The 17776-nt window shown below is 42.9% G+C and overlaps 1 protein-coding gene across 4 annotated transcripts in view; it reads left to right on the top strand.

Annotated features, from left to right (window-relative positions):
- Positions 1–1868: 1868 nt before the first annotated feature.
- Positions 1869–17776, top strand: part of LOC122556163 (neprilysin-like) — a 174924-nt gene continuing 159016 nt past the window's right edge. Inside the window, exons 1-2 of one of the 4 annotated variants that reach the window (XM_043702673.1) lie at positions 1869–2235; positions 5289–5460. In XM_043702673.1, the coding sequence (XP_043558608.1) occupies positions 5298–5460 (163 nt within the window). In that variant the 5' untranslated portion in view covers positions 1869–2235; positions 5289–5297. The other 3 variants (XM_043702676.1, XM_043702674.1, XM_043702675.1) reach the window with 3 other exon arrangements.

The following is a 17776-nucleotide window of genomic DNA, read 5'->3' as shown; positions in this document are numbered from 1 at the left end:
TTCTGGTCTCCTTCCTATTGGAAAGATGTTGTGAAACTTGAAAGGATTCAGAAAAGATTTTCAAGGATGTTGCCAGGGTTGGAGGATCTGAGTTCCGGGGAGAGGCTGAACAGGCTGGGGCTGTTTTCCCTGGAGCGTGGGAGGCTGAGGGGTGACCTTATAGAGGTTTACAAAATTATGAGGGGCATGGATAGGATAAATAGACAAAGTCTTTTCCCTGGGGTGGGGGAGTCCAGAACTAGAGGCCATAGATTTAGGGTGAGAGGGGAAAGATTAAAAAGAGACCTAAGGGACAACATTTTCATACAGAGGGTGGATGGAATAAGCTGCCAGATGAAATGGAGGAGGCTCATACAATTACATTTAGAAGGCATCAGGTTGGGTATAAGAATACTAAGGGTTTCGAGGGGTACAGACCAAGTGCTGGCAAATGGGACTAGAATAATTTAAGATATCTGGTTGGCATAGACGAGTTGGACTGAAGGGTGTGTTCCTGTGCTGTACACCTTTATGACTCTATGAATGGGCAAACAGGGCCTCAATTTTCTGTTTCTGTGCTTCACCCTGCCAGGACTAAACTGCATAATAAAGGAGGCCTTGTGCTCATCTCCTGGTCAAATGCACAATCATCTTGACGGAGGGGACCTGACAGCCTAAGCCAAATATATTTATCGTTCCTGATTCCTGGTTTTCAAATGCCCAAAGCCCTGGCAAACAAAACCCCATGAATATCTTAGGTTAGACGCAGCATTTGAATAATTGCACCATTGTAGCGTGGAGTTGCGGAGGGGTAGAGGTGATCGGATATATGTTTGTAAAATAAGACGACAGTCGCATTGCCAATGTGTTAACATACGCTTGCAGTCTGACAGATTGAAGAGAAACGGACGCGGAGTGGTGGTGGTGGGGAATGATGGGGGAGGGTGTGTTCCAACTATGTAGACTTGGTCGGTGTCTGTGCCCCAAAGGGTATTGAGCCTGTGGATTGAATGGGGAGCTGAACCTCGCCTTGAGAGGGATTAACGCATTACTGAGGAAGCACGCAGAATTGATAAGAAACGTAGTTAAAAATCACACAACACCGGGTTATAGCCCAACAGGTTTATTTGGAAGCACTAGCTTTCGGAGCGCCGCTCCTTCAGCAGCGCTCCGAAAGCTAGTGCTTCCAAATAAACCTGATGTGTGATTTTTAACTTTTGTACACCCCAGTCCAACACTGGCATCTCCAAATCATTTTAAGGAATATGGTCTGTTGGACCTTTAAGGCTGGTTTTGACGGGGGCTGCAAGGGTGGGCATGCAGGATATGTTATAGCTGCTTTTTTTTAGTCATCTTCCAGGGGGATTACCTGGTTGGGGCAATTGGGTAAGTGTCTAATAAAGACTCTGCAGGCGCCAACATTGAACGGCGGATTGGACGGACCAACCAGTATTTCCCTGGTGTTCGCCCAATATGTCAAAGAAAGGCGCAGACCCCGGGCGAGGGAAGGAATATTGGAAGATTTGTGCTGGATAAAGTTGCCAGCTGGCAGGAATCGTGCGTCTGAATTTCGAGAGGCAGAGGGCCTGGGAATTCATTCGCAATGATTTAAGAATGTGTGTGCTCGGAGACTGAGGGGAGAGGGGGAGACGGCGATACTGCCAGTGAGTATGCACGACTGTCAGACGGACTTCTGACAGGCAGCTCCTGGGCTCAGGCAAGTTGCAAGACGTGCTCGCCGTCCACGAATAGAAAGCTCCAGGTCATGCACTCACTGAAGGAACTTGCGCGCTTCTCTCGGATCCTGGAAGGCAGAACCCCCCCATCTTCTGCTCCTGCTTCCACCTCCTCCCCCCGTCCTCCCCCCTCCCCTCCGCCCCTCTCCCCTCCTCCTCATTTCCTCTGTGATTCCAGAATCAGCTGAACCACGTTGAGCAAGTGCCAGAGCGGCTAAATGTAGTGTCAGGTTGCCGCTGGAAGATACATGTCGCTTGGGAGGTGCTGGTCACAAGTTGCCGTGTGATCCGAGCGGAAAGGCCGACAGAAAGAGACAGATAGAGAGAGAGAGAGAGAGACTGAAGGGTCTGACCGCGGCTTAATGGTGGTGTCTATAACATTCTCCTTCTCTCTGGGCTGGATTGGGGAATTGACACTATCACCTGGGAAATATCACCATGACTGCCGCTGCCTGTGTTCTCGGTCTGATTGGCCAGTGACATCCAATGACACTGGAGCAAGCTACACAACAGATACCTGGTAAGTTCGCTGTGTGTGTGTGTGTGTGTTGTCTTCATGAAGGAGACTGAGAGAGAGAGAGAGATAAACAAAATAGTTCTACACATTTTTTTAAAAAAGACGGTGCTAAATGTGTGATGTTTCTGAAATGTGAACCCTGACATTTGTTTGAAGGTGACAGCATCTCATTAAAGACTTGTTGCACATCCAATAGATGGAACCGAGGTCCAGGGCATATAATTTCATTTGCAATCAGCCTGCAATCATTTGCAAAAGATGCCTTATGTTAATCTGGAATGCGTTCATCTCTTAAGCGTTTGACAAGGACTTGGTTAATGGATCACAGTTTGTCAAGTGTTTGAATCATATTGACAACACATTCATATCCAAAAACAAAATAATAAATACATGAGGAGGTGGAATGATCTGGACAGTGGTCTGAGGTAGAGGGTGGGTTGAAGATTACCTGTCCACTTTCACTGGAAAGCTGACCCCATCCATTGCCAGTGTTGACCTTCACTCGACGCCCCCTCCCTCAAAAAGCTTTCGAAATTCAATTTCAAGGGATTGTATTTTTGTTATGTTTCGGTCAGGGGCTTTGTGGGGTTGGGGGTGATTGCGGGCCAGGAGTTGAGGAGAGGTAGGATGCCTTGCTTCCCTCCAAAGAGGAGCTGGAGAGGCTGACGGGTGGCCTGCGTGTTTGCGGGTGAGCTGCGTCCCTTACTCCCTCTCGATAGCCAAGTCCCAGCCGGTGATCAGTACCCGGGCGACAGCACGGCGTGGCTTCAAGTGGTTAAAGGTGATCCACACATCAGCGGCAGTTTATTTCAAAACCAACACGTCGGCAGAAAAAAAGCGAGCCTTTGGACTTTCCGCTTCGAAGCTTATCCTCACTTTGCAGCGTGACACAATCTTTTATTCTGCTCAACTTGTTCAGTCCAGAGTCTATTGCTCGCTCTGAACTTGGTCTGAAATTGGGAATTTTCCATCGCATTGACTGAGGCGCACCTCTTCCATGCCATTTTCTACTCAGGAATCTTCACCAGATTTTTGTTTCAGATGCTCAAGATCTGACCAGTCCCTATGACCTCACCCCCTTCAGTTTGCCATCTCCGGGATAAAGTCCAGGACACCAGTTATAAAAAGCAATCCCAGCAACAACAATAAAAATAAGAACACCCTCCTATCAGAGATTCTTCTAAGCGGAGGAGACAGTTCGCCAAATTTAAAACTTGTATTCCCAACGAGAAGGTTGTAAAATGAGAATATAGTCACTATCGTATTACTTGCAATAGACGCGCCCCCGCCCTGTTTTACGGTTGAAGGATGCTGTGATACCGGATACAAATCTGTTACAGTAATTCTTCTCGCTGCACACACCGTCCTAAAGAAACTAGTGACCCCAGGTAGACTCGGAGTACACTGTCTAAACGGTAACAGTTGGGGAAGCATGTTGTGAATGCTGTTTGCCCTATGAATTTGGTATTTCTTGCGAATTGCCCTCGAGATGGAAAGCTTCAACAAAAGGTCTTAATTTCAACAATATTCAAGTTCTGTTCTATCACATGACAATAATAGTCACTAGCACACAAAAATGTGAATACCAAATTAATTCTATCCATTGGCAAACCAGTTGGATGCGGTTGGAACAGAGGGGCTATATTTTATGTGGAACTGTATCTGTAGTTTCATATCCCAACAGATTGAATTCATTTTTTTATATATCTCAAATAAACCAATATCAACTTTCATTCCTAGTCTCCCAAATACGTCATTTGTATACCCCCCCCCAAAAAAATGTAATTATGCTGGCTTGATTCGTTGTTATACACGTGTAATTGATACTTCAAACAAGAGGTGCTCTACTCTCTCTCTGAACCCACTATTCCACCCCCACCCCATTAACTCACTTGTTCATTGTTTTCACTCCAATTTTAACAACATTGAAGATCTCAGCTCTCCTGTCTCTTCACCTAACAGCGTACAAACTAAAAGCAGTAGATCACACACCCTCACCTTGCTTTCTTGAGGCAAACCTGTGACGTAGCCTTAGAAATATTTGAAACGTTTTATCTCAGTCTGAAATTATCCTCAGCCTGCGCTTCCCTGCCCTCCAACACCCAAGTTTTAGAGTCTCCAAACAATGGAAGCCAATATCTGTGTCTACCTAAGGTAATACAAATTGCCGTTGAAATGCTGATCAGGCGTTCCCTGGGCGCCAGCCGCGAATGGTCTTTAACCCCCGATTTGATTGTAACAGCGCATCTATTAAACAGACTTGATGATTATTGGTGTTTTTGCTCTGACTGTCTCGCAGTTCCGGGGGCTGGTTTATTGCACCAGATCTAAACGGTTACCTTTCACTTCTCCTATGTCACTGCCCAGCAGCTGTTAGGCTGCTTCTCTGCTCTGTGTAAGTACACTCTGATACGCCACTCCCAAATAACACTTCGGAGTTACTCTCTCACTCCCAAACTTTACAGAACTAAAGTTAGTTATAAATTTTTACTTGTTCTTCCAAGATACGAACGCGACCCAAATTTATTACCAAGTTGATCGGAGGGCGCCTCTCTATAATTTTATGACATCCGTGACTCTCCCTCGCCCAATTAGTTGCATTATATTGTTCTTTTAGATGGAACGTGTCTCGATTAGTGTGAAAATAGTGCACTTGTCTGGTTAAAATCGCTCTGTGCACGGCTGTTAATTCTGTCAAAGAGGGCAATCTGATGAGGGAGACAATGAATTGCATCCTGTTTGTTCCTTGGAGCTGAGTGTATGCCTGGAATTCCCTTTCAAAGTACACATGCGAGTCGTTCTAAAGTTGGCAAATTATATATTTTGGTGCAACTGCACAGATGCTGTAATTATTTCAGAACTCGTGTAGACAGAATGTTGACTTCAGGACACCGTTTGAAATGATAGTGTAGATAATCATGGTTATGGATGTTCGGTGGGTGCGGTTGATATAATCGAGTACACCGATTTTCGCTCTTATAACCGGGCAACATCTGGGGAAGGTGGTTTGGTATAGCTGGCTATGGAGGGGGTTTAACTATGCCTTTGCTCTTCAGGTGGTTGTTATGGGCAAGTCTGAAAGCCAAATGGATATAGTCGAAAGGAACCCGCAAAAAACGAAGAAGTCGTGGAAGTCATGGAGCTCTCTGGAGATCGGTCTGACCACTATCGTGGTTTTACTGATGATTGTAGTCATCGCTTTAATCGCTTTATATGCAACACGCAAGGGTGAGTGCGGCAAGTAACGTTTGCATTAGCCATGTCTGTAAATGTCCAATTTTGCACCTATTTGTTTCTCTGTGTGTATGTGTTTGTGTGGGGCGGTGTGGGTGGAGGGAGAGGTTAGAATCCTGGTTTTACACAGGATAAAAATAAAAAGCCATATCCTAGTACTTCGGGCAAATAGAGTCATCCGAAGGCTGTGACAATGTCCCAGACTTGCTAACAGACGGCCAATTGAGGCAGCACGTTGTCAATGAAGCGTTATATCTCGTTATCGTACATGAGGTTTTGGGTGCTGCCTATTCGGTCAGTATTTACATCCCAACCCCAGTACCATAGAGAATCCCAATGATTATGTCCACGAGTGGGGAGCAAGGGAGTCTTTTTGCAAGGGAGAGATGCAATGCAGTTTGCCTCCAGACTTAACGCAAGTTTAGGGATCACACTTCGGGTGCTGAGATCTTCCCAAAATGATAGGAATGATGGTTCCAGTTTGGAATTTTACAGATATGTGAGTGTGGACTGGTGGGGCTTACGTTTGCACGCATCCTGGCTTGGTTCGTCTGGAGAGACATCTCTTTGTAATTTCCATTTTCAACCAAGGGAGGCCAGCGACTCAAAGTGCTGGAGAAACTCAGTAGGACTGGCAAAGCCTGTGGGCAGAGGAACCGAGTTAAAGTTTCGATTCCATTAAGACTCTTCTTCAGAATGGGCTGGCTCTTGCTGAACTTCCCGTTATATCCCAAAAATTCTCGGTTGAGGGGAACTCTGCTGATTGGAGGAACCCAACGCGCTGAAGAGTAGGGAAGGGACAGTCTGTGCAAAACGGAACCGCGTTTTCAGTGCTGGGGGCAAGGCGAAGGCATTGTTTTCGCAATAGGATAGCGAATTAATTCTGATTTTAACATAATCTATACCTGTTTAAAATTAAAAATCCGAACAACACCAGGTCATAGGCCAACAGGTTTATTTGGAAGTGTAAGCTTTCGGAGTGCTGCTCCTTCCTTAGTGAGGCAGGATAATTCTGTCCGACCCCCTCCCGCCTCCCACAATCACAATCCTTAAAGAGGAAAATCTGGCCTGTTACATGGACTAATACAAACTCGCTACAAATTAAAATGACCCTGATTGATTAATCTATTTGTGGGATGAAAAGGGGGAAATCTGGTGTTTTCGTTCAGATGCAACAGAGTCGCACTGCTCCTAGCTTTTGCAGATCCACATCAGAAAGCGCTTTGTGGCCTCACACATGCTGTTTTGCTGGTACCTGAGCTGTAATCCCGCCAGAATTTAGATAAATGTTAATGACTTGTCACTTCATATACACTTAAATAAAAATAAAATCCGTTCTCTATATACCGTCCTTTAGTGTTATGATAAATGGCATCTCTTACTGGCCCTCAGATGAAGACTAATCGCGTTATATTGTACATTCTGTGGTTGAAATCCTGTGCAATCCAGAAATATTCGAAACAACTTGTTCTGAGAGTATATTGCACAGCTCTTGGGTAGGTGGGGGACCTGAATGCAGACCTCTTGGCACAGAGGTAGGGACTCTACCACCACGCCAGAATAGTCTGCCCAGCCCAATCTATATGGTCTGCACAAATTATGGCATACTTTCACTAATTACTACAATGTCGCCATAAGTAGAGTTCCCCAGTCAAATAGCACTGAAGGTGGGCCATTCAGTGCATTTAACCCATGCTAGATCTCTGTAGAATGGTAGTCACTTGCATTCTCTCACTTTATCTCCAATTTCAACCCAATAGTTTTTCTTTGTTCGAAAAGTATATTGCAGCTTTTATGGTAAAATCACAAGAACTTGAACAGGGAAGGAGGCTATTTTGTCTGTCCTCCGGTGCTACCCTTTGAAAAAGTAGAAGTAGATGTTGACTTCTGGTTTGTAACTGGAAATGGCTTTCCATTCTCAAGTGCCCAGCAAAATCCCAGTAAATACCATGGAATATTAATAGGAGAATCATCAGTAAGTGTTCCAAATCATGACAGCTATCTAGGAATACAGAGATGACATGGAATATGGTGTTGAGGTAGACTAACAGCCATGATCTAAAATGACAAAGCAGGCTCAAGGGGCTGAATGGCCTTCTGTCTTTTCTGTATTTCTATCTTTTGCCAATGGCTTTAAATCTGACCTTCAGTTATTGACTCACTAACCAGAGGGAAAACCTTTATTGATCATGTTAAAACTTTCATCTTGAATTCACCTTGGAGATTCTCATAGTTGTAATTTTACTAATCTTCCCTCATAACTGATGTCCTTCAGCTCTGGCAACAGCCCAATAAATCTCTGCTTTCCTTTTTCTGAGGCCTTCGTGTCTTTCTGTAGTGTGCTGCCAAGGTGTGTGTCTATCTCTGATGCTTAGCCAGTTGTTTTCAAGACATAGAGCAAAGAATAGTACAGCAAAGGAATAGGCCCTTCAGCCCATCAAGGTCTGTGCCGACGATGATGCCAATCTAAACTAATCCTATCTGCCTGCACATTGTCCATATTCCCTTTTCCCTACCTGTTCATTTGTCTCTCTAAACGCCTCTTAAAATTTCTTAACTATCTACTTTTACCACTTCCCTGGTAGTGCATTCCCCTTTTCATTTTATGCTAGCCTTTCTCTACTTACAAGGAGGCCAGGTGGTGAGCATCCCTGCCTCTGAGACACCAAACTCTGGTTTCAAGTCCCACTCCAGGACTTGACGGTCAGGGAATGTACATTCATAATGCAGTCAAATGATTTGATTATTAGCCTATGAATTCTTCAATACATCTAATTGTTACAAGCATTGAGAGCTGGTCAGCTGTACATGGTGTGGAATGGTACCTCCAAGAGTTAGCATCTGGAAACAGACTGGCAATCTATTCCAGGAAAAAAGTAGTGATGGAAACAAGCATGTGCTTTGCCTTCTTCATGTCACTAGATATGAGCAAGACCTTATAAGGTAATGAACATGCTTTTTTCTAACCATTTATAAACCTATCCTGCCACATTTGTTTCTATGGATACCAAGGTCACTGCTCATCAACACCTATCAGACTTGGACCATTTTTAGTGTCTTGCCTTTTCATATTAGTTTTTCCAAAGTGCATCTCTTCACACATTGCTGTATTGAACTCCATCTGCCATGTTTCTGCAGATTTCACAATCTTATGTCATTCTGAAGGCTACGGCTGGCCTCCTCACAATCTATTACATTTCCAAGTTCTGTATCATCTGCAAAGTTTACACTGCTGTTCTTTAAACAGGGCTCTAGGACACCCATCTAAAGTAGGAGATTGTAATGGACTCAAAAGATTCAGGAACCATGGATGACAGGGCAACAAAGAATAAAGAAAATTACAGCACAGGACAGGCCCGTCAGCCCTCCAAATCTGCCCAACTCAGATCCTCTATCTAATCTGCCGCCTATTTTCTAAGGGTCTGTATCCCTCTGCTCCCTGCCCATTCATGTATCGGTCTAGGTACATCTTAAATTATGCTAATGTGCCCGCCTCTACCATCTCCGCTGGCAACGCTTTCCAAGCACCCACTACTCTCTGTGTAAAGAACGTACCACGCATATCTTCCTTAAATTTTTCCCACCTCACCATGAACTTGTGACCTCTAGTAATTAAGTCCTCCACTCTGGGAAAAAGCCTTTTGCTATCCACCCTGTCTATTTCTCTCATGATTTTGTTGACCACAATTAGTTCCCCTTCTCAATCTCTGTCTTTCTAATGAAAATAATCCTAATCTACTCAAACTCTTTTCATAGCTAGCACTCTCCATGCCAAGCAACATCCTGGTGAACCTCCTCTGCACCCTCTCCAAAGGATCCATATCTTTTTGGTAAAGTGGTGACCAGAACTGTACACAGTATTCCAAATGTGGCTGAACCAAAGTTCTATACAACTGTAACATGGCCTGTCAACTCTTGTACTCAGTACTTATTTTGCCCGAAACGTCAATTTCGAAGCTCCTTGGATGCTGCCTGAACTGCTGTGCTCTTCCAGCACCACTAATCCAGAATCTTGTACTCAGTACCCTGTCTGATGAAGGAAAGCATGCCATATGCCTTCTTGACCACTCTATTGACCTGCATTGCCACATTCAGGTTATAATGGACCTGAACACCTAGATCTCTCTTTACACCAATTTTCCACAGGATATTTCCATTTATCATACAGTTCGCTCTTGAATTGGATCTTCCAAAATGCATCACCTCACATTTGTTTGGATGGAATTCCATGTGCCATTTCTCTGCCCAATTCTCCAATCTATCTATATTTTGCTGCATTCTCTGATAGTCCCCTTCACACTACCTGCTAGTCCACCAATCTTAGAGTCATCTGCAAACTTGCTAATTAGACCACCTATACCTTCCTCCAGATCACTTATGTATATCACAAACAACAGTAGTCCAAACACAGATCCCTGTGGAACACCACTGGTCACAGTTCTCTATTTTGAGAAACTCCCTTCTACTACTACTCTCTGTCTCCTGCTGCCCAGCCAGTTCTCTATCCATCTAGCTAGTACACCCTGGACCCCATGCAACTTCAATTTCTTCATCAGCCTACCATGGGAAACCTTATCAAATGTCTTACTTAATTCCATCTGTATGCCAACTACAGCCCTTCCCTCATCAATCAACTTTGTCACTTCCTCAAAGAATTCTATTAAGTTGGTAAGGCATGACCTTCCCTGCACAAAACCATGTTGCCTGTCACTGATAAGCCCATTTTCTTCCAAATGTAAATAGATCCTATCCCTTAGTATCTTCTCCAGCAGTTTACCTACCACTGACGTCAGGCTCACCGGTCGATAGTTACCTGGATTATCCCTGCTACTCTTCTTAATCAAGGGGACAACAGTAGCAATTCTCCAGTCCTCCAGGACCTCACCCGTGTTCAAAGATGCTGCAAAGATATCTGTTAAGGCCCCAGCTATTTCCTCTCTCACATCCCTCAGTAACCTGAGATAGATTCGATCCAGATCTGGGGACTTATCCACCTTAACGCCTCTTAGAATACCCACCACTTTCTCCCTCCTTATGCTGACTTGACCTAGAGTAAACAAACATCTATCCCTAACCTCGGCATTTGTCATGTCCCTTTCCTCGGTGAATACCTATTCAAAGTACTCATTAAGAATTTCACCCATTTTCTCTGACTCCACGCATAACTTCCTTCCCTTGTCCTTGAGTGGGCCAACTCTTTCTCTAGTTATCCTCTTGCTTCTTCGATATGAATAAAAGGCATTGGGATTTTCCTTAACCCTACTTGCTAAAGATATTTCATGATCCCTTTTAGCCCTATTTCCTTGTTTCAAACTGGTCCTACTTTTCAATATTCTTCCAAGGCTTTGTCTGTTTTCAGTCACCTAGACCTTGCGTATGCTTCCTTTTACCTCTTAGCGAGTCTGACAATTTCACCTCTCATCTGTGGTTCCCTAATGTTGCCATTTCTATCCCTCATTTTCACAGGGACATGTCTGTCCTGCACTCTAATCAACCTCTCTGTAAATGCCTCCCACATATCAAATGTGGATTCACCTTCAAACAGCTAATCCAATCCACGTTTCCCAGCTCCTGCTGAATTTTATTATAATTGGCCTTCCCCCAATTTAGCACTCTTCTTTTAGGACCACTCTAATCTTTGTCCATGAATATTCTAAAACTTGGGAATTGTGATCACTATTCCCAAAGTAATTCCCTGTTGAAATTTCAACCACCTAGCTGGGCTTTCCCTAATACCAGGTCCAGTATCGCCCCTTCTCGAATTGGACTATTTACATACTGCTCTATAAAACTCTTCTGGATGCTCCTTACAAAGTCTGCTCCACCTAGACCTCTAACACTAAATGAATCCCAGTCAATATTGAGAAAATTAAAATCTCCCATCACCAACACCCTGTTGTTCCTACATCTTTCCATGATCTGTTTAAATACTTATACGGGAAAAAGTGAGGAATGCAGATGCTGGAGATCAGAGCTGAAAATGTGTTGCTGGAAAAGCGCAGCAGGTCAGGCAGCATCCAAGGAGCAGGAGAATTGACGTTTCGGGCATGAGCCCTTCTTCAGGAATGATTCCTGAAGAAGGGCTCATGCCCGAAATGTCGATTCTCCTGCTCCTTGGATGCTGCCTGACCTGCTGCGCTTTTCCAGCAACACATTTTCAGCTTAAATATTTATACCTCTATCTCACATTTGCTGTTGAGAGGCCTGCAGTACAGCCCCAATATTGTTACCGCACCCTTCCTATTTATGAACTCTGCCCATATTTCTTCTCTACTCGAGTCTTCCATCATGCCCTCCTTCAGCACAGCTGTGATATCCTCTCTGACCAGTAATGCAACTCCTCTACCCCTTTTCCCTCCCTCTTTATCCTGCCTGAAGCATCTATATCCTGGGATATTTAATTGTCAGAAATTGAGAGTTTAGTCAGAAAGAAAAAGGAGCCCTATGTCAGGTTTAGGAAACTGAAGACGGACAGAACGCTTCAAGGTAGCTGAAAAGAACTCAAACAAAGAAGTGGGGGGGTTAAAAGGGACCATGAAATATTTTTTGGCAAACAGGATTAAGGTAAACCTCAGTGATATAGGTAGCAAGATGATAATTAGGGAAAGGAAAGATCCATTCAAGGACCAAGGAGGGAATTTATGTGTGTAACCAGAGGAAGTGGGTGAGGTACTTAAATACTCTGCATTGGTGCTCACAAAAGAGAACAACATCATAGATGGTGATTGTCAGAAGAAATATTCAATATTCTAGGGCATGCTAATACAAATAAGGAGGTGTTGGTTGTTTTGAAAAACATTAATTTAGACCAGTCCCCAGGACCCAGTAGATCTATCCCAGAATGCTAAGGGGGCAGGTGTATAAAATTGCTGGGGCCTTGTACAAGATCTTTGTATCCTCTTTAGGCACAGGAGAGGTTCCAGAGAACTAGAGGACAGTCAATATCGTTCCTTTATTTATGAAGATCAACAGGGATAATCTGGGATATTGCAGGATAGTGAGCTTTATGTCAGAGTATGGAAATTATTGGAGAAGATTCTTAGGAATAAGATAGAGTCTTAGAGTCATAGAGATGTACAGCATGGGAACAGAACCTTCGATCCAACTTGTCCTTGCCAACCAGATATCCCAACCCAATCTTGTCCCATCTGCCAGCATTTGCTCCATATCCCTCAAAACCCTTTCTATTCATATACACATCCAGATGCCTCTTAAATGTTGTAATTGTACCAGCCTCCACCCCTCTTACCCTAAATCTATGCCCTCTAGTTCTGGACCCCCCCCACCCCACAGAAAAGACTTTGTCTATTTATCCTATCCATGCCCCTCACGATTTTATATACCTCTATAAGGTCACCCCTCAGACTCCAACGCTCCAGGGAAAACAGCCCCAGCCTATTCAGCCTCTCCCTATAGCTCAGATCCTGCAACCCTGGCAACATCCTTGTAAATCTTTTCTGAACCCTTTCAAATTTCATAACATCTTTCCAATAGGAAGGAGACCAGAATTGCATGCAATATTCCAAAAGTGGCCTAACAATGTCCTGTACAGCCGCAACATGTCATCTCAACACCTGTACTCAATACTCTGACCAATAAAGGTTTAGTCATATTTGGAAAAATACAGATTTATTAGCAAAAGGCAGCATGGTTTTATGCAGGGAAGATCACGTTTCACAAATGTGATTGAGTTTTTAGAAAAAGTGACAAAGATGATTGATGAGGGCAGGGCAGATGTTGTTTATATGGACTTTAGCAAGGAGTTTGACAAAGTCCCTCAGGACAGACTGACACAAAAGCTGAAGTCACATGGGATCCACAATGAGCTAGATAGTGAACTAGTTTAGTCATAGAATGATTTGGAAGTGTCAGAGCAGGATTAGATTGGACAAAGTAAAAAAATCACACAACACCAGGTTATAGTCCAACAGGTTTATTTGGAAGCACTAGCCTTCGAGACGCTGCCTCTTCATCAGGTGGTGAAAAGGCAGCACCTTTAAAGTTAGTGCTTCCAAATAAACCTGTTGGATTACAACCTGGTGTTGTGTGATTTTTAACTTAGTCATACAAGGCAGAGAGTGGTGGTGGAAGGGTGTTTTTCAGAGTGGAGATCTGTGACCTGTCGTGTTTGGCAAAGAATGTTTATTTATGATATAAATCAATTAGAGGACAACGTAGGTGACATGATTAGTAAGTTTGCAGACAACACAAGGATTGCAAGAGCAGATCATGAAGAAGATTGTCAAAGGGTACAGCAAGATAGGGATAGGCTAGAGCACAAAATTCTGGTGCGGCCACATTTGGAGTATTGCATACAGTTCTGGTCACTGCATTATAGAAAGGATGTAAAAGCTTTGGAAAGGGTTTAGAGGAGATTTACTAGGATGCTTCCTGGTATGTAAAGAAGGTCTTACAATGAAAGGCTGAGGGACTTGAGGCTATTTTTGTTAGAGAGAAGGTTCAGAGGTGACTTAATTGAGGCATATAAGATAATTAGAGGATTAGATAGATTAGACAGTGAGAGCCTTTTTCCTCGGATGATGATGGCTAGCACGCAGGGACTTAGCTTTAAATTGAGAGATGAGATATATAGGACAGAAATCAGAGGTAGTTTCTTTACTCAGATGATAGGGGCATGGAATGCACTGCCTGCAACAGTAGTAGACTTGCCAACTTTAAGGGCATTTAAGTGGTCATTGGATAGGCATATGGATGAGAATGGAGTAGTGTAGGTTAGATGGGCTTCAAATTGGCTCCACAAGTCAATGCAACATCAAGGGCCGAAGGGCCTGTACTGCACTGTAATGTTCTGTGTTGTATGTACTTGGGTGGAGAAATGGCAGATGGAGTTAATCTGAACAAATGCAAGGTGATGCATTTTGTAATATGTAATGCAGGATGAAATTATATAGTAAATGGCAGAATCCTTAGTAGCATCAACATACAAAGGGATCTAGGCGTACAGGGCCACAATACCCTGCACGTGGTAATGCAAGTTTATAAAATGGTCAAGAAAGCATAGTTTATTGCCTTCACCAGTCAGAGAATAGGGAATAAAAAGTGGCAAGTCATGTTTCAGCTGTATAGAGCATTAGTTGAGCCAGAGTTGGAATATTGTGTACAGTTCTAGTCGTCTCACTACCAGATGATGTGGAGGCTTTGGAGAGGATATAGAAACAGTTTACTAGGATGTTGCCTGGTTTGGAAGGTATTAGCTATGAAGAGAAACTTGGTTTGTTTTCTCTTAAATATTGAACAATGAGGGACTGAGTATGGAAAGAATGGATAATTAGAGTCTTTTTCCCAGGTTAGGAATGTCAATTGCCAGGGAACATAGGTTTAAAGTAAAAGGGGGTAAGTTTAAAAGAAATGTGAGAGGCAAGTTTTTTACACAGAGGACGGTAAGTGCCTGGAATTCATTACCAGAGGAGGTGGTGGAGGTGGATACAATAGCAATGTTTAAGAGGCATCTTGACAGATATATAAATAGACAGGGAATAGAGGGATACGGACTGTGTGGAGGCGAAATATTTTTTAGTTTAGAAAGGTGTCATTTGTTGGTGCAGTCTTGGTGGGCTGAAAGGCCTGTTCCTGTGCTGTTCTTTGTTCAAAACCTGGTTCTTAGAGAGTATCATTGCACATCAGTTTCCATTCGCTACAACCCTCTGCTTTCATATCACCTCAGTCCGCATTTCTGAGGCCAAGTTCAGAGCATGCTTGTTGCTAAGTCAAATTTTGTGGGGTCAAATCCCACTTGAATTCAGTGTTGCCTTTCAAATGAGATATAAAACTGAGATTCCATCTGTCCTGTTAAGTGGGGGATAAAAGGTCCTGTTGCACTATCTTGGGTGGGTGGTATAATGGGGGTGGAGTTGGGGTATGTGGGAGGCATGTGGTGGAACACAGGGGAACTCTCCCAATGTGTCTTGACCAAGATCAGAGAAAATAAATCTCCACTCATGATCATATTGCTGTCTGTGCGAACTTAGTGCATGCCTTTTATCATATTTCTGACACACAACAGTGGCGACATTTTTGAAGTTAAAAAACACACAATACCACGTTATAATCCAACAGGTTTATTTGGAAGTACAAGCTGTCGGAACACTGCTCCTTCGTCAGTAGCTAGTGGGACAGGATCACTCTCACTCTTATACAATCTCATACACACACTCACATACATAGACACATATACACACTCCTACACATGCTCACACTCAAACTTACACAGGCCCTCTCTCATACATGCACTAACTCTCAGATGCACATGTTTACGCACACATCCACACACATTCATACACACATCCTCTCACAGGCATATACTGTGTCACACTCGCAAACATAGTTTATCAAACACTCAGACAGACACACACACAGACACGACACAGTCTCTCTCTCTCTCTCTCTCTCTCTCTCTCTCACACACACACACACACACACACATACAAACATATAAGTTTATGGGGTGAACTTGCATTTGTATTTGCAAATACATTCTATTTTGTTGAAAAAGCACACTATCTGTAGGCATTCAGTCCATGTGACATTTTATAAATTCCTACTTTAGAAATAGAACTACACTGACTCAAGATTGGGATACAGACAAACTCTAACCTCACACTTTTAATGCATTATCTGATCTGAGATGTCACCTTTTTTAAAATCAAACCTTAAGTTATCTCGGGACAGTGACTTGAAAGAAGTTCTGGGACTTACATACCAATAATTCCCATTCCAAATGTTTAAAGACTTAACAGCAATCTAGGTTTGCTCAATACTTTGCATCAGTTGTATAACACTTTGATCTTTTACTATAAATTCTGTGTCCTATGATCCTGCTCCACTAGCTACCTGATGAAGGAGCAGCGTTCCTAAAGTTTTTACTTCCAAATAAACCTGTTGGACTATAACCTGATGTTGTGTGATTTTTAACTATAATTTTGAATACTACCTAATTGGTTGTAAAGCATTTTGAAGTGCCTCATGATTGGGAAAGATGAAATCGCAAATGCAAATTGTTTTTCTTTGTGTTTTCCTGCATTTCCATGTAATAATTGGAAACAAATTTGAGGAATTGATATTAATTGATATAATCACATTAGTGCTTTTTTCTAACATTATACAAAGCACTAGTCAGGCCACAGCTGAATAATATGAACAGTTTTGGGTCCCTTATCTAAGTGAAGATGTACTATCATTAGAAGCAGTCCATAGAAGGATCACTGTTCTGATACAGGTATGGAAGGAATGTCTTATGAGCAGAGATTGAGTTGGTTGGGCCTGTGCTTGTTGGAACAATGGAATGTGATCTTGTTGAAACATTCATGATTCCTAGGGAGTTGGTAAGGTAGATGGGGAAAGGTCAGTCTCAATGTGGAACAGCCGAGGACTAGAGGGCATAATCTGAGATGCCATATTTAAGACACAGATTTTGCTTTCTCGAAGGTAGTGAATCTGTGGAATTTTTTACTGCAAAAGGCTGTTGAGGCTGGGTTGTTAAGTATATTCAAGACTGCAATAAACAGATTTTTTAACCAGTAAGGGAGTCAGACATTGTAGGAAAATAACAGGAAAGTGAAGTTGAAGATTCAGAACGATCATGATCTCATTGAATGGGGGTGCAGATATGAAAGACTGAATGGCCTACTTCTGGTCTTACATTGGATGGTCACATTACAGCAATGTTTTCACATGGTTCAGATTCAAACCAGCTTCAATAATAAAAAGGGAAATTGGCATTTGTGTAGCTGAATGGCCTGCTTCCACACTGTAGTGATTCTATGATGCTGTGTTGAGGGCAAGACGAAAAGTTTCTATAAAATGGATCATCTTTCAGCTAAACTCATGTACTGTACTACTGTACTGTACTACCAAATGGTTATAGTCTAATGTAGTGATGATGATTAAAGGACAATTAATTAGCTACAGAGACAGCGATCAATTCCTGTTCTCCTTTCAAAGGAGTGCAAGGGCATCTTTTATGCACAATTAAGAGGATAGTCAAAGCTGAATGGTTTACTTCTATTCCCATACCTTGTGGTCTTAACATCTCACCCGAAAGATGGCACCACTGTCAGTACAATACTTCCTCAGTACTGTGTCAATGTGCTAGCATTGGTTTTTGTACTTTAAGCCCTGAACTCGAATGTGAACTCAAATTCACTTGCCTCCGAAAAAGAGTGCTACCCACAGCTAGGACCGCTGCAAAAGAAAATGCAATTAATTTCAGGAAGGCCTAAATTTACAAAAGCATAGTCCCTTCATGGCAGTCAAGATTGTAGCCGTCGGTTCAAATCCTACTTGGCAGTTT

This window comes from Chiloscyllium plagiosum, chromosome 13, assembly GCF_004010195.1.
Source record: "Chiloscyllium plagiosum isolate BGI_BamShark_2017 chromosome 13, ASM401019v2, whole genome shotgun sequence".
Classification (NCBI taxonomy): domain Eukaryota; kingdom Metazoa; phylum Chordata; class Chondrichthyes; order Orectolobiformes; family Hemiscylliidae; genus Chiloscyllium; species Chiloscyllium plagiosum.
The sequence above is the reverse complement of the archived record's forward strand: the minus strand, read 5'-3'. Positions and strand labels throughout refer to the sequence as shown.